The sequence below is a fragment of the Maniola jurtina genome, chromosome 19 (assembly GCF_905333055.1).
Source record: "Maniola jurtina chromosome 19, ilManJurt1.1, whole genome shotgun sequence".
NCBI classification, from domain to species: domain Eukaryota; kingdom Metazoa; phylum Arthropoda; class Insecta; order Lepidoptera; family Nymphalidae; genus Maniola; species Maniola jurtina.
Window position 1 is genome coordinate 8,053,889 of NC_060047.1, and position 20,178 is coordinate 8,074,066.

The 20,178-nt window shown below is 36.2% G+C and overlaps 2 protein-coding genes across 2 annotated transcripts; one reads left to right on the top strand and one right to left on the bottom strand.

Annotated features, from left to right (window-relative positions):
* Positions 1-196: 196 nt before the first annotated feature.
* LOC123874875 (dimethyladenosine transferase 2, mitochondrial) lies at positions 197-5,014 on the bottom strand. The gene is made up of 7 exons (XM_045920421.1): positions 4,478-5,014; positions 3,865-4,006; positions 3,085-3,224; positions 2,032-2,181; positions 1,441-1,580; positions 952-1,116; positions 197-384 (listed from the first exon to the last, which is right to left on the bottom strand). Exons 1-7 carry the CDS (start codon positions 4,871-4,873, stop codon positions 225-227), a joined length of 1,293 nt encoding a protein of 430 aa, XP_045776377.1. The 5' UTR covers positions 4,874-5,014; the 3' UTR covers positions 197-224.
* Positions 5,015-6,615: 1,601 nt separating this feature from the next.
* On the top strand, positions 6,616-17,814 carry LOC123874876. The gene is made up of 5 exons (XM_045920422.1): positions 6,616-6,775; positions 9,146-9,253; positions 10,786-10,863; positions 13,657-13,745; positions 17,248-17,814. Exons 1-5 carry the CDS (start codon positions 6,679-6,681, stop codon positions 17,476-17,478), a joined length of 603 nt encoding a protein of 200 aa, XP_045776378.1. The 5' UTR covers positions 6,616-6,678; the 3' UTR covers positions 17,479-17,814.
* The last annotated feature ends 2,364 nt before the right edge of the window (positions 17,815-20,178 follow it).

A 20,178-nucleotide genomic window follows, 5' to 3' on the forward strand; every position in this document is an offset into this window, starting at 1 on the left:
TTGGCCACGCGCCAAAAGAGCCTTGTCGGACTATAGGTACTATGTGACGTTTTTGATGACGAGTGACAGAGACGACGCTCTACGAAGTCAAAGCTGCCGATTCTCTTTCTGATGTTCCATATTGTGTAAGTCATCTTTCCTGCAGGGTACTGGTCATTTTAGGTTTTTGTTAAAATGTAAATAATTAAGGCAAACGAGAAGTTAATATTGTATTTATTTTGCTATCATTGATCAGGTTCAATTTCTGTGTCTGAGCTTTCCATTTCGTCAATAGGAACAGCGATGGTGGCCTTGTCATCGTCTATGTGTGAAGCAAACTTCGGCAAGTTGTTTTCCATCGTAACTCTGTATGGGCACTGCTCAAACTCCGGCCAAGAAATGAATCTGGAATAACATACATAAATACTTATAGAATGTTATAAATGCGACCGCATCAATCGCAACGCATCGGTGGTCCCTATGGTGCTGCAAATGTTCATGGACGGCGACAATCACTTCACATCATGTGACCCGATTGCTCGTTTGCTCGCTATTTTTATTAAAACAAGATAAAGTTGAAAACTAAAACCCGACTCCGATCGTCTTAATAAACGCTAAAATATTAGAGCAAAATTGTTTTTCTGCCTCTTGGTATATTTTAATATTATTGTACATTTATATACATGAGCTCAGAATTTTCTCCTCTTTCATTTGACATCCCACTCGATACAATAGTAAAAAATTTTTTTTGGAGACCTCCACTTTTTTTGATGTAACATCCATTAGGTTAATTTTTTTCGTATAAAATATAGCCTATGTCACCCGGACCCCAACGACGAATCGATTGACACCTCATTCATTAAAATCGGCCCAGTCGGCACTACGGTGGAACACACAGATTTGGATACAAACAGACTGCTAAAATTCTTCCTTTTGGCTTTGCCGCAGTCGGGTAAAAAAAAAAATACACACCTTTTAAACACAGTCACTTTCTGACTCAAATTGAGATCACCAAATTCAGTGAATATCGTCATGTGAGGCAGTGCAGCATCATCCCTGCCCGGAGCTACTTCCTTGTTGGTGTCGGGAGGATCTTGCCCAGTAATAAGCCACACGCCGCAGCCGGGAATCCATTGCCTAAAATTTGATGTAATCTGTGATTAATTTTATGAAGTGATGGGAATGACTATACTGCATAGAGGTAATTTTATGAAAATTATCCAAATCAACTTTACTTGTGCTATAAGATCTACCTACCTGCCAAATTTCATAATTCTAGGTCAAAAGGAAGTACCCTATAGGTTTTCTTAGGCAGACGTACAGACAAACAGACAACATAGTGATCCTATAAGGGTTCCGTTTTTCCTTTTGAGGCACGGAAACCTAAAAAACAACCTACTCAATCCTTTTAGTATCTATTCATTACACAAATAAAGGATATGTAAATTATTGTTAACTTACTCTAACATCGGAATAACTCTGGTACATTTAGAAAAAGTTTGTGGTTTAAAAAAGTACCACAGAAGTGGCAGATCCCTCGGAGCACACGGCAATGTCTTCTTCCGAGTTATTCTCACTAAATATAAACAGTTCTCTTCAATCTGTTGATGAAAAAACATTCAGTTAAGAAAAAAGGAAAGAAAGTTCCGTACCTCAAAAGGAAAAAAGGAACCCTAGTTCCTATCTAGTAAATCTAGTGAATCCAAAGTTATCCTATAAAGATAAGTTTGTTGTCTTTCTGTCGCTAAAATGAACGTAACTATTACTATAGTTCTAAGGGATATCTCGGAAACTTTTAAAGCCTGAATCTTAAATCCTAAGCGAGGTTTTAGTTAATACTTATTTATGAGCTTTTATTTTTTGATTTTTAAAAGAACTTTTTTTTTAATAAATAAAAGCAATAGGTAATTATTATTTCATACACCTAAAATGTCCTTTTGTCATGGCATGAATTCGGAATGTTCTCACGCGTTCTCTTTATTTCAGGCTACTATCCAAAAAATCTACTCGGTCATCATTTCAGAGTCTCAATAAGTAAAGAAAATAACTTACGATGGAAGATTTCGCTTTATTTTCACTGAACATCCACGGCAAGAAGTGCACTTTAGGCACTTTATTTAAAACTTTAAAATCAAAGAGTAGTTGAAAAAGTGCTGGTATTGATTTATGTTTACTCATTTGAATAGAACTATCCGTCAGAAACTGAAAATAAGAAGATTCAAAGGTAAATTAAAGTCTTATCCATACTAATATTATAAATGCGAATGTGTTTCTGTCTGTCTGTCTGCTACGCTTTCACGGTCCAACCGCTGAACCGATTTTGATGAAATTTGGTACAGACATGGGATACATCCCGGGGAAGGACATAGGCTACTTTTTATCCCGGAAAATCAAAGAGTTCCTACGGGATTTTAAAAAACCGTAATCCACGCGGGCGAAGCCATTCACTAGTATTATAATAACGTTGATCGCTTTTCGGATCAATGAGATGATCGATCGTAAATGATGATTATGATCTGGCAAAAGTATGGTCCTACCTGAGCGAAGCGAAAATTGTATGTCTATGGTCCTACCTATATTATCTCAATTTTAAGAACTTTACAGGATGAAGAAAAAAATCTTTAAGCTAAATGGTGTAGTTGAAGCCTCACTAGTGGACAATATAACCACCGATGCACCTGCGCAGAAATCTTATTTTTTGAATGGCAAGAATCTTAGCCAATCATAGCATGCGCCCGTGCCATGTTTTGTTCGCGCGAATTATGAGCGAGATAGCAAGAGTCTTTGTTGTTCTTGTGTCAGCATTAAGGGCTGTATTCATGGTTGTGCACTCGGTTTTAGTTGGTGCGGTTAGGTTGCGCTTTTCTGTGCAACGAATTTTGCCGATGCCACTTACTATGTAGTATGACATTAGCTTAAATAATTATTTATATAGTTATAGGAATTCTAGTGGCCAAGGCTAGTAATTTATTACCCTACTCAAAAGCTAACAGGCTCAGTTTTGCGCCTCCTGACTTTGTTGTTTCCAACTTCATAACATATAGTATCTGACTACCTGTTAGCAGCTGAATGGGTAGGGTCAAAGATGTGGTAAAATGGAAATACCTCATAGTGGTGTCCTGGCATAGCAATATAAAGGTCTGGTCTACCCAATTGGCTGGTTTCATTGTGGAAAACTATAGTAGTTATTAGGTGTTTCACAAAAGTCAAGCTTGGCATGGCGCCAATTATGTTCAAAATTCTATCTGAAGACAATAACAAGATTTTCAATTAATTTTTATTACATGTAACGATATGATAGCAAAATATCGCCCAATCTTTAAAGTATTATGGAAATCGCAGCGTCTATGCGCACACAGTCGCCGCAACTTCTTTGAGAGTGTGACAATTCGACCAAGCGTAATGGGTCTTAATCAAAAATTACTAGGCAAATCTGACATTATACAAGAAAATATATGTGATACATATCAGGAATTTTGGCTTTGCGGATGAGTAGACCATAACTTTCTAGTCAAAAATGCTCTGCCTACTGATTCGCTAACTGAGCCACCAATTGGACATTTATTATTAATCCACTAAAGGTTTTCTACTAAAACTATTTTAATATCACTCAATGGTGTGGGTGTTGTGGCGCTCTTTAGGGAAGGCCTATATCCAACAGTGGACGCCCACAGGCTGATGATGATAACGATAATGATCACTCAATGAAGCAGCAATATAGAATGAACCAATGTCAAATGATTTGGTGGCTATAACTCAGTGTCAGACACTGAGTTAGCACTGGTTACAATGCCCAGAGGTGCAAAGTTCCATAACTCCAGTTCCATAATTTTTTGATGTTAATTTAAAAATTATCATCATTGATAGAAACCCTTTTTCACTTACCATTATCGTCAGTTGCAAGATCTCCTAGCAATTCTTTCAATCTATTGCCATCATCCAATTTGTCTTTAAATGCTAACTTCCACATTCCAAAGAAATCACCAGATTTAAAATGGATTCTGTCAGGAAATTGTGATTGTATTTCCTAAAAATGTAATAATATCAGATTGTATAAACAGAACTCAGCAGTGACTCTATAGACTAACCATTAGACATACAGAACAAAGTGTCTATAGACACCACAGATGGCAGTTTGTAATCGCAGACTCGGATGGCGAATTGTTAGGGTTATTTTAAGTAGAATGTGGCCCAGACTAAAAAATGTAATCACACCAACTTCAGTGTTTTATCCATCTTATCTAGTAGTCTATAGTGTCTTTGTAAAGCTCAAAGCCAGAAGCTTATTAGGGAGATAAAGAGATCTCCTGAAGTGAGACTAGGAGGTCTATTGGACCCATTGGCATTCATAGCTAAACGAAAGTAGAGTAGATCTAGCTGAATGAAGAGACCCCTAAGCCTGTTTGGCATAGCCCGTTGTAATTGTCATCCAGGGAGAGTGTGAATATTTCTATAAATCTAAAAACCATCTGTTGCTAAAATGATTTAGATTACTTACTGTTATGAATTGAGAAAAATGGTTTGAAATTTCATATAAATAAATTGATTTTTTTTGACATTGTAAAAGTTCCCGTGTCAAAAATCCAAATCCAGGGTTAATTTCAACAATAGGAGCATCGTTGCTGATGTAATTTACAAGTGTTTCAGTGATATTCTTTGCTGTATTTTTATTAATTAAATACATAGTTTCTGGAGCCTTATACTTCTTTAGAAGTGTTTTAGGCACTTTGTCAACAATTTCTTTATAATCTGTAGAGTTTTTTAAATAATTCATTACATCTGCAGCCACTTTTGGTTCTGGCTTATCTTCAAGTTGTTTATTTACTTTGTGCCGAAACCTCTTAAAAATTATAGGGTTATGTCGGAGTATTAGACTTCTCGAGGTAGCAAGCATAGTTACAATTTGTTTGTATGTTTAACTTTTATTAAAACTATATTTCAAACTTATTCAATTCATTTAATAAACCTGTTTTTAATTTTTAGTTTCACAGATTTTCATATTTTTGTTTACTGTCCTAACTCCTATTCAATTGTGAATTGTTTTCTTTTTTTTTTAATTTATTGTACGGCCCTGGATATCTCTAGTATAATACTGAGCAGAGTAGAGTGCAGTGGATTACGAGCACATCAGTACATTCATTGCATAGCCATCTATAATTACCAGGAATAATAATAAACTTTAGCACGATTACTAAATACGACTTTTATTTATTCCATTTTTATGACAACAACAATAATATTAACATCGTCATAATAACACAAAATGTCACTACCCGTAAAGTTTTCTATCAACTATAAAAAGTAGGTATCTATATCAATTATCAATATCCTTTTGTTTTCATCTTATAAAAATCACAGACCAAGAAGCTCAAGTCAAGGATCTTTGGTACTTGAGTGACATTGACAGGGGTGCGTAGTTGTTAGTTGTAGAACGAGGGCTGCCAGCAAATAAAATCTCCTCAATTTTTGAGAATGTGATAAAAATGTCAATGTTGAAAAATGTAAGTTTTATCTAATTTTAACTGAATAAGAAACGGCAAGCCATCCTGTTTCCACAATGAGAAAGGATAATAAAAATCATTGACAGGTTATGGACTTGCAACCTATCATGTTTACTTGCTCAAATACTTTATTTACGTAGTGTTAAATATAGTTATAATATGCAAACACATATTTTATGCTGTATCTATTCATATGACATAATATGGAATGGCTCTATATTTCAACTAAACAGTGAATTTCAGATTTTTTACTTAGCAACACCACATACAAAGGGACAGGGGACAGCGTGACACTTCACAAGATGGCGGTGTTAGTTTCGATTTAAGCCACGTGCCAAAAGATCCTTGTCGCAATTTCTTAAACTGAACACTTGCAAGTAGGTAGTTAAAGATTTTATTTTTATATAAACATGTGGAGATGATACTGCCATTGGCACTATTAGAATGCGATAAGCCTAGTTACTTAGTCGTATTAACTGTTTACAAATTGCGAAAAACCAAATTAAATTTGAATTTCGCGGGCAGACATGGGCAGACCCGTCTAGTGCATCTTAAGGGGTATGAGACCGGCCTGCCCGCAAAATTCAAATTTAATTTGGTTTTTCGCAATTTGTAAACTAATACGACAACGTAGGCTTATCAATATGGGTTTCATGGGGTACCTTTAGTATATTCACGAGGAATACTTATAAGTAGAAAGTTAGCCTAGCATTTTGAAGGTTAATCTACCTACTTTTTAACCCCCGACCCAAAAAGAGGGTTATGTTATAAGTTTGACGTGTGTATCTGTGTATCTGTGTGTGGCATCGTAGCTCCTAAACTAATAAACCAATTTTAATTTAGTTTTTTCTGTTTGAAAGGTGGCTTGATCATCATCATCATCTATCATATGAAAGGGCTTTAGCCTTGTACATTCTAAAACAGATTTTTATGCATCATAGAATAAATCAATGCATCATAGTTTTTGATTTACCGTGCAAAATGTTGGCAAATATACCCGACAATGGAACTCTCGGTGCGCGAGTCTGACTCGCACTTGGCGGGTTTTTTTACTAATTAAGTAGATAGGTATAATTATTAGTAAGAACTCAAGCGACTATGGCTGTTATCTAATTTGAGTTTTGATACGGTAATCAGCCGGGGCTAGGTACCTTGATACTAATAAGTCTGTGGAGACCCCAGTGCGGTTGTGTGATTAATGCAATCATTTTGCATAATTCGAATGTTGTTTTTATACCTGGTGTTTCAATTAGTTTTCGTAGCCACCTGCGCCTCAGTTTTATTTGAGGATTGTGGTAAGTAGGTACTTAGGTGCCTTTCAATCTGATCTCTACAAACAGTTATTCAAGGGATGATGATAGAATTCGGATCGATTCATAGTAAAGTGCATCATCATCATCGAAGCGGTACAGCCCTGTGTGGGCCTTGAATTCTCCTTCGAAGGCGGTGAAAAGCTTCTTCATTCCAGCTCCGAACTCTTAAAGCCCGCATGTCCTTTCTTTACTCCATCAGTCCCCCGACCGGACCTTCAAGTCTTCTTCGTCCTGTATGGCCCGCGACTTCGTCCGCGCGGACTACACAAATCTCAAAGAACCCCTAATTTACACCTGTAGGGTTTGAATTTACCTACATATCACGTAAGAATTCCAAAATTCAGCCCAATCCGTCTAGTAATTTGAATTGTGCGTTGATATATCAGTCAGTCAGTTAGTCAGTCACCTTTTCCTTATAAATATATAGATTTAAATATGTATTCACTATTTACTCTGCTTGTTTGTTCGTACTAAAGCGACAGCGCAGCAGGAGATCACACTGGATGCGCGCATACGCGTGTATGATTTGGAATATGTATGACAAGAAATTAGACGAGGGCGGATACTCAAAAAAATATTTGCACATACTTTTGTTGCAATTCTCATTTCAACAAAATATCAGAATTATAAATATCTTATTAGAATTACACATACCTACTATACAAAGATACCAACCAACTATTTAAATTATATACTGGGTATTTATTTAATACTCTTTTCATAAATCATGCTTAAAAGTAATAAAATAATACCCACGTCATTAAAATTATAAAATCTTAGTACAAAAAATAATCCCCGTATTAAAAAAATTGATAAGTAGGTAGGTACTAAGTATCATATTCCCGGATATCAATACAGTCAGGCAGACAATAGAAATAATGACTTAATAAGCACAATGCAAAGCACAATCTAATAGGTAGGTAGATAATAATATGCGTAGCTAATCTAAGTTAAAAGACGTATTTGTACACCCATTTTGTTTCTCAGAATATACTTACACAAGTAGCAAGTAACGCGGTCCTTGGGATCTTAGACCATTCATTTTTGGTAAATAACCTGTTCAGTGCATTTTCGACTCTAGGAAGAGTAATTTATTCAGTTATTCTCAAAGCTCAACAGAAATACCGCTGACTTCGCTTGTTAAATATTTGGACTTTCTGAAAGAGCCCCCAAACTTTGCGTGGCCAATGGGCCCTGCATGGCTTGAGACGGCACTGAAGCCAATAAATACATCAGGGAACTCCGATAAAGTGTTAATCTATAGCTCGCTAAGCCTGATGATGCACTTACACAAATAATTCGCATGGATTGTCTGTCATAATCCCTATACCTACTATTTTTTTCACATTGATAAGACGCTAATTGAATTTCAGAAATTTCTATGCGTCCGTGTAGACCTGTATCGTTCACTCGCTTGAGTTGAAACTAGGTACAGTTGTTGTCGTCAGAAACCTTCACGCTCCGACAACAACTGTACAAAGTTTCAACTCAATTCGATGAACAATACGTGAAAGTAGGTAACGAACATATAGAAGACAAAGATTAACTTTTAACTTTAACACGAACACAGCTGTGTCCCATATCTAGGTACCTACCTACCATTCTATTTTTCTCGTAATTTTTGTCCGTTTTCTTTAAAAATAAAAACAATATTTAAATCAAGCGAATATTTTTGGTGCTGGCAGTAGGTTCAAGCTTGAGAAGATATTATACGAGTGACGAAGTAACCTACCTAGCTGGCTATTTGTTTTCTTATTTGAAACGCATAGTAGTTTTTAGGATTCCGTACCCAGAGGGTAAAAACGAAGCTCCATCAATGTCACTCTGCTGTCTATCTGTCTGTCCGTTTGCGTGTCCCAGGTCTCTAGATCAAAGACGAAATGAGTTACAAACCTGAAATTTTGGTTTGGAAAATTAACCCAAAATTAAATACATATTGAATTAAAAATTCAATTAAATTATTATTCATGAAAAATGAGCCTTTTTCTCTTACCTTAGCATGCGGGATATCATTGTTTAGAACTCTCAATGAGTAGAGTAAGAGTATATATTTTATTATCTTAAAAAATAAGGAAGGCTATCTCACCAACTAAACCAGTTAGGAATATGAAATTTTGGTATATTATGTACCATAATATACTGTATTTATTTAAAAAATAAATACCGAAAACAACGATTTATAAAATAGCTTATAAGCTGTGACCAAAACAAACGAACATTTTTAGGGGTTTTATTTCACGGTTTATTGCAATATTTCATAGTAGGTATCCAAAATATGATGACTATGTACGCAACCCTGAAAGAGCGAGCCCTGACTCGCACTTGACCGGTTTTTGTATCTTCACTCTACAGGGTCGGCTTACGATCTTCACACAGTAAATATACAAGGATGCGGCATGCGGGTGCCTTGTTTCGTGACGCTGGGCGACAGGATTCCCGTCAATGTGAGATTTTTAGCCGGTAAGTTTCTAGACATCTTTGTGTGACTGAGGACTAATTCGCACGAGAGCTTTTTTAACATCTGTATGACGCACAAGGCGAGTCACTCCGAACAAAATTTTTTGCTGATATCAACTCGTTTTTCTTAGGTATTTACCTACAACTTGATGTTTAAGGAAATAGGTAGGTATTACCAACAGTAACCTCTCCGTATAGGGTGGTATAGGCTTACCTCTTCACAACAGTAAGTATGTACCTATTATTATTATTTTTAATCAAATTCTAATTCAAAATATTTTTTTTCAATTAGACTTTTACAAGTAGGTACTTTTGAATCGTGAAGAGCATTTACCACTGGAGAACCAGCAAGAAACTCGGCGGTTGCTCTTTTCAAAGATTTGACACACATTATTATGCCATGTATAATTGCAATTGAAGTCCCGCGCATTGCTGGAGCGAGCTGCAGGTCAAATCCACGCTCAAAATTTTTTTTATATAAAATATATGTATTTTAATAGCTAACTAAGTATATGACAATAAGTTGATGTGCGAGTTGGCATAATATTTATTCATCTGTTCATTCTTCTTATTTCATATTTTTTGTTTCCAGTTTTTTGCTACCTAAACCAAAATTCTATTTCTGTATCTGTAAGTACTTACTTAGTTACACTAAAATAACGAGGTAGGTACTAGGTAGATCTCAGCGTCTGAAGTGATTCGTGTGCGAATAAATTTGTGATCGTTTATATTGTAATAATAATATTTATTACAACGAAAAAATAATAAGTATATAACCATCTAAGTAGGTTAACGTGTTATCCTAGACCCCAATCGGATGAATAGAGTTCAATACTTAATAAAATTATTATTAAAGTCTATTCTAAGTTCATAAGTCAATCTTATTATCTACCTGCCTATATAATTAGTATATACCTACCTACTACCTATCTACCTGCGACCCGCACCAGCTATACACGGGTGACGATTTTTTCCAACTTAATTCACAATTAATTACTGTCATCATAATATTATGATAGAAGTAGTATTTCGCAAAGTGTAAATAGCCTTTTGGGATAATCTCTCTTTTTATTGGTGAAAATCGTATGAAAATCCGACAGTTAGTAGGTTCTACCTGGGTATTTTTAACCCCCGACCCAAAAAGCGGGGTGTTATAAGTTTGACGTGTGTATCTGTGTATCATCTGTCTGTGGCATCGTTGCTCCTAAACTAATGAACCGATTTTAATTTAGTTTTTTTTTGTTTGAAAGGTGGCTTTTGATCGAGAGTGTTCTTAGCTATAATCTAAAAAAATCGGTTCAGCCGTTTGAAAGTTATCAGCTCTTTTCTAGTTACTGTAACCTTCACTAACTGTCGGGGATGTTATGAATTTTTAATTTACACTAATTGTAGAAATAATTAGTTTACGAAATCACACCGAGATCGCGCAGTCCGTTATTAACTTGCTATTATACTGGTTTGAGATATCTTGCACGACGGTGCGGAACCCTTATTAAGCGAGTCGGACTCGCAATTGACCGGTTTTTGTTTTTTAGATTTCGTATCGCGTCAACTTGATCAAGATGTCACCATACAAATCAACTTTGTTCATGCAAGAACACCAGTGACCCCAGGTAACTTGAAATCACACTATAATATTATAAAGGCGAAAGTTTGTATGTGTGTGTGTGTGTGTGTGTATGTTTGTTACTCCTTCACGCAAAAACTACTGGACGGATTAAGCTGAAATTTAGAATGGAGATAGATTATAGCCTGGATTAGCACATAGGCTACTTTTTATCCCGGAAAATCAAACAGTTCCCACGGGATTTCGAAAAACCTAAATCCACGCGGGTGAAGTCGCGGGCGTCAGCTAGTAAGTAAATATAAAATATCTTCTCTTACCGAGAAGGACCAGCAAGTAAAGAAGAAGTATTTTATTATTTACTAGCTGATGCCTGCAGCTTCGCCCGCGTGGATTGGTCAGATCCCCTGCAGCATCAGGATTGAGGAGTTGGAATCCAAATTTTGTATGAAACTATATCGCAAAATTCCTCTATCGATTAAAAAAGAAATGACGCAAATCGGTTCAGAAATTTCGGAGATTTCGGTGTACATAGGTAGAAAAACACAACTCCCTTCTTGAAAGTCGGTTAAAAAAGTAGCCTATGTTACACCCTGGTCATTCCTCTACTTGTATGTGAAAATCCCGTTAAAATCGGTTCAGCCGTTCCGAAAATTAGCCTTTTCAAACAGACAGACAGACAGACAGACAAAAATTTTAAAAACGTGTGATTCAGTTATGGTATCGTTCAAATAACCATATGACCTTAATATGTGGTAGTTATTTCGAAATTACAGACAGACACTCCAATTTTATTTATTAGTATAGATGTCATTAATTGTATATACATTATATTTTAAGTAGGTACCATCATATATTCATATATTTTAATGTTATATTATATATTAATAATTAATAATAATAATACTTGCATCTAATATCTAGCTGTGTCCTTTGCATCATTTTGATTGTCTGAGAGAGATCGCTATGGAGCAATAAGGCTACCAAATTGTGCCTACCTACCTACCCGTATTTATGTTTTGCTTTGAGTGAGTTTTACGAAATATACTTACGGTGTAGTTAAATCAAAGTGCCTTTTTCATTCATGCATTCACACGTACTACCTACAGCAATATAAAATTATAAAAATGTAGCTTTTATCAACGCTAACGTATTATATTGCTGTCCTGAGTATCGTTTCTGTTAAAAAAAATCGCAGTGCAGACATTCTGAACTAAACCACCCCCAAAATATTGCAGGTGCCCAAAATGTAGTCCGTTTATCGCCCCTGTATTAGACTACAGGCCCATGTTCAAAAATGGATGGGTCATATGAACCACCAGGTGACGTATACAGGACGATATAAGAGCATAAAATAATAAGATTCAGCACTATGCCGTCACTTGTAAGCTGTCCAACAGAGTGCTGGTGAGAATTCAAAAGTGCAGGTAGAGTGAGTACATTTTGGTCATATATTTTTGTACGGCATTTTTACCATCGATAGATCCATGAAAAATAATAAGAAAGCGCGCAGTGCCGTAAAAAAATGGTGCGCCACAAAGTCAGTAAATTTTTTGATTTTCTGACAATTTCCGGGGTAAATTTGGTCATTTAATTCTGTACGGCACTAGTTTCATACTGTTTCAATACAGCCTCTAATCCATTATTCCGCAACGCCGTACAAAAATCATGCGACAAGGGGAAAAAATTGAGGGTAGCAACCCCCTCTCTTTCCGTGGTCCGGGGGATGATTTGAAACAACATAAAATTAATTTATTTTGAAAGTGTTTTAAGCATAGATAATATTTTTTTACATGCCGTACATTTTCGTTGGTCCAAAGGTTTGTAGGGGATGTGGATATTATATACACACCCATTCACTTCAGTTAGACGGCATAGTGATTTTATCATATTATCAATTGTTCTCTTCAAAATTTTTTGACGGCATTATTTTTAATAGTACTTTTGAGTGCTAGATAATGTTTTGGAATCAAAGCCGTACTTTTTTAAATTACCCCCCGGACCACGGAAAGAGAGGGGGTTGCTACCCTCAATTTTTTCCCCTTGTCGCATGATTTTTGTACGGCGTTGCGGAATAATGGATTAGAGGCTGTATTGAAACAGTATGAAACCAGTGCCGTACAGAATTAAATGACCAAATTTACCCCGGAAAAGGTCAGAAAATCAAACAATTTACTGACTTTGTGGCGCACCATTTTTTTACGGCACTGCGCGCTTTCTTATTATTTTTCATGGATCTATCGATGGTAAAAATGCCGTACAAAAATATATGACTAAAATGTACTCACTCTACCTGCACTTTTGAATTCTCACCAGCACTCTGTTGGACAGCTTACAAGTGACGGCATAGTGCTGAATCTTATTATTTTATGCTCTTATATCGTCCTGTATACGTCACCTGGTGGTTCATATGACCCATCCATTTTTGAACATGGGCCTGTAGTCTATATAATGTATACCTACCTATTACAATTATCTTTAAAATAGGTTAATCCATACTAATATTTATAGGTAAATGCGAAAGTGTGTCTGTCTGTCTGCTACCTTTTCACGGCCCAACTGTTAAACCGATTGTGACAAAATTTGGTACAGGGTTAGTTTATATCCCGACTTTTTATCCTGGAAAGTCAAAGAGTTTCCACGGGATTCCTAAAGACCCATCCGCTTAACCGATTTGCATGAAAGGTACCGAGGTAGCTTGCGTCCCAGTTATTGACATAGGCAACTTTTTATCCCGGAAAATCCAACATTTCCCACGGGATTTTTTAAAACCTAAATCCACGCGGACGAAGTCGCGGCATCCTCTAGTCACTAATAAAACCTAAAATATTTATTTTTGCAGAGCCTTGTGAAACTGTCATGTGCCCCGTCAGGACAGACGCTGAAACTTCTTTCACCAGTGTCATGTCTGTACCAACTAATATGGCCTTGGTGAGTTAGATTATTTTCAATAGTAGGTAATTGAAAGTATAATAATATACGTAATATACTTAATTTTATTTATCCATATCTTTGTACTTGCCGATTTAACGTTTGGGTTGGCAAGCTCCTGGAATAAACTGTCAAGGTAAGTAAATAAAAAAATCTTCGGATTCAAACTCCGAAAACTGTGAATCTGTGATTGCATCACAAAAAAAATGTGTGTTAAAATTTAAAGTAACTACCAAGTTGGGTATCGTAATATGAAAGTGCTTTACCTGTATATTCTGACAGATTTATGTTTAAACTTTAAATACATATCATTTATTTATTTATTTTTATGCTTAGCAGTTTTTGATTTATCTTGCAAAATGTCGGAAAAATACCTTAGTACGGAACCCTTAGTCGAAGGCTGACTTGCACTTGGCTGGTTTTTTATATCTGAGCACTGCTCAATTATTACTGCTTAGTGAGCAGTAATAACTGAGGTGTAGAGCAGGTTAGCGGCGAGACTTCAAACATGGCCGAGCAGCTTCTCCAAGAATTTATTTTCTTATTACCTACTTTTATTTGCACAAAGAACGTACAGAAAATAAAAACATAATAAGCATAACTATAATATACCCTCCCACTTCATGATACTACTTTGCTAATAAAGTAAATATACAATTTAGCCGCTTTATCTCTACCCTACTACCTACTCCATGGTACCAAATGATTACATTGTATCAAGTCCAGTGACGGATTAACCCTTAATCAAATTAAGCAATTGCCTAGGGCATCACGTCTGAGGGGGCACCAGAAGAAGCACAAAAAAAATCCATCCTTTGGGCATTACATCTCACTCTCACGTCACCAAAAAAAGTTTCTAGGACTAATAAGGGACTAATCTGAAAATTCGCGCGTTTTAAGTTGACATAGCGTCCGACCTAGAGTCATAACCCCACTCCCGCTTGCCCACTCGCTGCCCGCTTGTGCATTCGACAATTCGAATGCCCCCGAAAGCCGCAAGGCGCATGTCAATAAATAAATAAATTATGCTTTGTTAGGGTGCCGTGCCTTAAAAGGAGAAATGGAACCCTTAACGAACGGATCACTTTGTTGTCTGTCTGTCTGTCAAGAAACCTATAGGGTACTTCCCGTTGACATAGAATCATGAAATTTGGTAGGTAGGTAGGTCTTATAGCACAAGTACGGGAATAAATCTGAAAACCGCGAATTTGTGGTTACATCATTTAAAAAAAAAATATGTTTCAATTTTCAAAATAAGATAACTATACCGAGTGGGGTATCATTTGAAAGGGCTTTACCTGTACATCCTAAAACAGATTTTTATTTATTTTTATGTATATCTAATAGCTTTTGATTTATCGTGCAAAATGTTGGAAAAAATACTCGAGTACGGAACCCTCAGTGCGCGAGTCTGACTCGCACTTGGCCGGTTTTTTATTGTTGTCGCACCTACTCCACTTCTAAAGTACGTTACCTCTCATCATCTTATTTTACAAAAAACTAATGTTTTTAGGCAGTAAAATTTTAAAAAGACCGATTCTAGTAAACATACGGATAGGGGGGCCCACAGGCATGGATTGCTTAGGGCATCAAGTAGTCTTAATCCGTCACTGATCAAGTCCAAGTAAGATGGAGTAGGTACTACTTAGTACTTACTGCAGTCACCTCTATGATGGCTCCGTTAAACCAAATTTTGGCTCTAGGTGCCCTTGATAGGCGAACACTCCCCTCTACTATACTGACCAGACTCCTGAGTCTTGATCACCGCCGCGTAAGGTTGCCAATTACCAATTACAATCTGAAATAAAAGTGAACAGCCTCTTCTTCCAGACAAATTAATGTTGTTAAAATGCATACTAAACAAAGAGGTACCCTATCCGTTTTAGCCATAATAAGTATGCCCTTTTATACTTACCTTATTGTAGGTCGGTACAAGCTTTTAAAATACTAGAGATGGATGAATTTTCTCTTATCAATTATATTATTATCATATAAGTAAATAGATATTATAGTTAATTTATAATATGATATGTTATGAATGTGTGTATAATGTTGTACATGTGTTGTATTTATTTCACAGACTGTAGAATAATAGGTACGTATGCTGTTATATTTTTATTGCACATAACTAGGAAATTCAGCATTAGGTACATATTATAGGAATTTTAAAATGCTTGAATACTTCCGATGACGCATTGAATAAATGAGAATTATAAATACCTGGTAGCCTAGTACCTACCTACCTACCTACCTACAGTTATTAATATAATAATCAATATAAATTGCAGACTACGTATATTGTAATTTTGTAATTGGTTATTTTATGCTGGTTAATCGACCTTACAATTTTTCTTCTTTTTTTATCGAAGCCAAGCGAAAACCGGTTAGCAAAAAAGTTAGATAAGTGGATACGATGACTGTAACGAACGTCTTCAGGCGTAGGTTATGGCGTAGTAGGTATGTAAATAACAAGAAGGTAGCCAGTGGCCCCCAGGATTGGATGTGTTTAATTCATACAAGCTTCTAGCCCTCCAATCCTGAATCAGTTCCAGTATTTATCAAGTTGGCGTGTACAAAATTTTCGAACAAATTTTTAGGACCTTATCTTACCCAATGCCCATGCATAGAATTTTAATATTTTGGTCGCACGGCGCAACGTACACGGCGCAAAGTGGTCCACACCTGCGCACGCGCACGAACCGTGTACACAAAGCGTATCGAATGCCTGTACGCGTCACTATTTCTGTACGCACGTACATGTCGCAAACGTGTGGGTGTATCAAATCCACACTATAAAAAACTCACAAACGTGTGCAACCGTAACTTACACGCAAATCGCTTGCAAGTATCACTCGTGAACACGTCCAAATTGTTCTTATGATATACGTTGTGTGCGCACGGTTCGTGCGCATGGGCAGGTGTGAAAAAACCAGTCAAGTGCGAGTCGGACTCGCACACGAAGTATTCCGTACTATCTTGCAAGTACGAAGTAGTACTTTTTTTTCATAGCGGCCATTTTGAAATTTTTAGTATTTGTCGTTATAGCGGCAATGGAAATACACATTTCATGAAAATTTCAACTCTCTACTTAATACAGTTCACGAGATACTGCCCGCTAACAGACAGACGGACGGACCGTCGGACAGAACGGACAGACGGACAGCCAGCGGAGTTTTAGTAATAGAGTCCCTTCGGGTTTGGAACCCCGAAAACGCAAGTCACCCAGGCGCCCTCATCACGAGTCCTTCAAGAGCTTTGTGAGAGCTTTGATTTCCCTTACTCCAGCTTTCAGCCCTTGCTGAAATCTTGAATACATAATGCCCTTGAGGGCAAAAGAGGGCTCTCTCCGTCACTCGTTTCATACAATCGTAGTTCCAATTTCATTTGAATATTAAGCAACCAAAGTCCATAAAATTTTGCAGACATATTCCAGAAACTAATATCTATGTCGGAGTATGAGTGACGGAGAGAGCCCTGTTAACTCAATCGTGTTTTATTACAGAACCAACGGGGCTACCTGCAGTGGCACGTGTACAATGAGATGGGGCAGCGAGTTCTATGCTATCGTGTTATGGTGCAGACCCAGAACTTTTTACAAAAGTTTTTACGGCAATACGTAGCTTTATTATTGGACGGTAGAGTTGGACAACTTGGCAAATCCTTGTCTCGGAATACATTCAATACTACGCGATATTTTAGATCTTCCATTTTAATTTCAAAACTAATAGGCTAGTTGACCCGATCCGGTTTCGCACGGATACCGATCCTATTCCATAGATAAAAATATAACAATATATGGATAGGTACATTTTAAAACAATACACATAAAGACATTTTTCATGCCAAATTTCATACTTATTTATTATAACTTTATTATAAGTTTAGTTAATATAATAATGTATTACTAATATAGTTTTAACTTAAGCCTTTGTATTTACTAACAAAATAGGCCTTCTGGTTGCCCCATATTATAAAGAATTAATTTTTGTTTATGAGGGGCCGCGGCAGCCAACGCGAACCCAAAAATGTGCTCCTCTTCCTTGGGTAAATATAAAATTCCGTTTGCTTGTTCGCTTGAGATGGCCTTGCCATCCGTCATACGGTTTTATGACTGTCGGAAATTTGAAGCCTTGCTCTTAAAAACAAAAATCTCGCACGAAAAGAAATAAATTAGTTAAGATTCTGAGTAATTGTAGGAAAGGAAGTATAAAAAACAAAAAGGGCAAAATAAATTGCTCTAAAGCTAAATTGCGTTAGGGTCGGTCATAAATTAGATAAAAGTCGTAAATTTTAACTTAGAAATCTTTACAAGTGTACAAAATTGTAATCACGTGTTATGCGAGTGGTCTAGGCAAGGCAAGAGCGTGAGAAAGCAAAAGGTACGGCCCATTAAGGGATGTTCGAAATACATTTTATTTTCAGCCAATTAGCCATCAGCCAGGGTAATTCTGTGCGCAAGAGTGAACCAATCAGAAACCGAAATTTCGCTGGTTTTTTTTTCATTTCAGATCATGGGCGTGAACAAAAGATATCCGTGTGGACGTTTTAAGTCTACACTGGGGGACCGAGAGGGACATTCGATTGAGGTCTGGCTCAACGTGCAGTAGAGCCTAACAGTGAATATTAATTAAGTGTAGAAATATATTGCAATTGTATAGTTAATAATAGAAAAATTATAAATAGAATAAAATAGTGTGTATCCGGGCCAGCAGAAGCTGATATATGGTGATGTACTAATTTACATTTAATTTTAAACTAGATTATTTGAAAATCAGTTCCAAAAATCTTGAGTAAAGAATTATTTTACAAACTAAATTAGAGATGATATTATTATTTGGATATTAGGAGGTGTTACAATATTGTGTATAACTATTAGATTTGCATCCAAAATTATAGAAATGGGACATTTCTCTTTGTGGAACTAGGATTCAAATATATCTAGAATAAATAATGAATATATTATAATTTACGCATAATGTGTGTCCTTAAAATTTACTTTATTATGGAAGTAAGAATTATAGATAATATCTCTATTGATTATGTGGGCATGTGTGTATTTTAGATAAAATGGTGTACATAATATTATATAAAGCCGAAAGGGTTTTTTTGTTTGAATATTTGCTTTTCCCTTTCAATAATTAGTATGGCTTAGGAAGCAAATATTCGGCCGGGAATTAATTAATGTAATAAAGTTACTTAATTCCCAGTCTAAATAATAAATTCAGTTTCTCTTCTTTTTTTTCTAAATACTCAACTGTATGAGTAAATAAACAATTATTTACCAGAAATAAATGCACTTGGGTATAACTATCATCTTTTATTTGCTATATTTAGATACATTTTCCTAGACATTTAATAATGGAGATTCAATTTGTTTGGAGGCTAGACTATCGTATTGTAATATTAACAAAGCCAAAGATACGAAGAAACCATGTATCGAACTAACTTGAGCTCCAATATTAAGATTTTCTCATATGACCTATTTACCAATCACAATTCCTATTATTAAGTAAAAATTAGGTTAGGTTTTTTTTTCAGCAGTGCACCTATTTATAATACTAGCTCTTATTCAGCATTAAATAGGGAATAAAATTGAATTAGCAGTCTAATGCAGTCTGATGGAATGACACTTGTCGTTACAATTATAGATTTGGTAGAAAAATTACTCAATAGCTAAAATAAGGTGGTGTGCTATAAACTACTAGCTACCGCGGTATAAACATCGTCTTCATCAACATGAACAGCTTTCACCGGCTCACTACTGAGCGCGGACTTCATAGAGAACTCTCGATCAAGTTTACCTTCATCATATGGTATTTTATACCATTATGTGAAATTCTCACGATGGTTTTTCCTTATACTTTTATTATCACAAAACGATTAGTACTAATATACCAAGAATGCTCTCCACTACTAAAGATAATAGGGTTGGCTGGGTTCGAATCCCAGGCTAAAGACACCTTAAAGGGACCTTGTCGAGGATACTTTCGAGTAACAGCTAAATTTCATCTACCTACTAAAATACCCTGAACGAGACAATGGAATACACGCTGCCTCCGGAGGACAGATGGCGAGGCAGGTAGGTACCTTTTTTTTATAGTGTACCGATCTTTCCCAAACAGCATTTTAGGTAACATTATCTGTTAAAACCGACGCCAGCTGAATTTGTGAATCACCGAGTTTTTGAATAGATAAAAATACTAGTTTTGCTGTACTTTGTAATTCCTTTGCTTGATATTATATGGTACATGGTTGATTGGTGACGTACCAGCAGCGAGATTCCGGCACAAAGCAAACACGTCATGTCTTTATACAGCTGGACTCTCCGAACTAATAAATTGGCCAATTTATTGACAATCAATCAAACAAATATATATATATATACAAAAATACCATGGTTTTGGGGCGAGCCCAGAGCTCACTGAAAAGAACC

What these genes read in the sequence shown, in the direction of transcription:
- LOC123874876 (XM_045920422.1), top strand. Translation starts at nt 6,679, where the DNA reads ATGCAATCATTTTGCATAATTCGAATGTTGTTTTTATACCTGGTGTTT. An exon ending in AAGAACACCAGTGACCCCAG is followed by an intron (nt 10,864 to 13,656) that starts GTAACTTGAAAT and finishes TTATTTTTGCAG; the next exon opens with AGCCTTGTGAAACTGTCATG. An exon ending in TACCAACTAATATGGCCTTG is followed by an intron (nt 13,746 to 17,247) that starts GTGAGTTAGATT and finishes GTTTTATTACAG; the next exon opens with AACCAACGGGGCTACCTGCA.
- LOC123874875 (XM_045920421.1), bottom strand. Translation starts at nt 4,873, where the DNA reads ATGCTTGCTACCTCGAGAAGTCTAATACTCCGACATAACCCTATAATT. An exon ending in TCTTGCAACTGACGATAATG is followed by an intron (nt 3,225 to 3,864) that starts GTAAGTGAAAAA and finishes TATTGTCTTCAG; the next exon opens with ATAGAATTTTGAACATAATT. An exon ending in AGAGTTATTCCGATGTTAGA is followed by an intron (nt 1,117 to 1,440) that starts GTAAGTTAACAA and finishes ATCAAATTTTAG; the next exon opens with GCAATGGATTCCCGGCTGCG.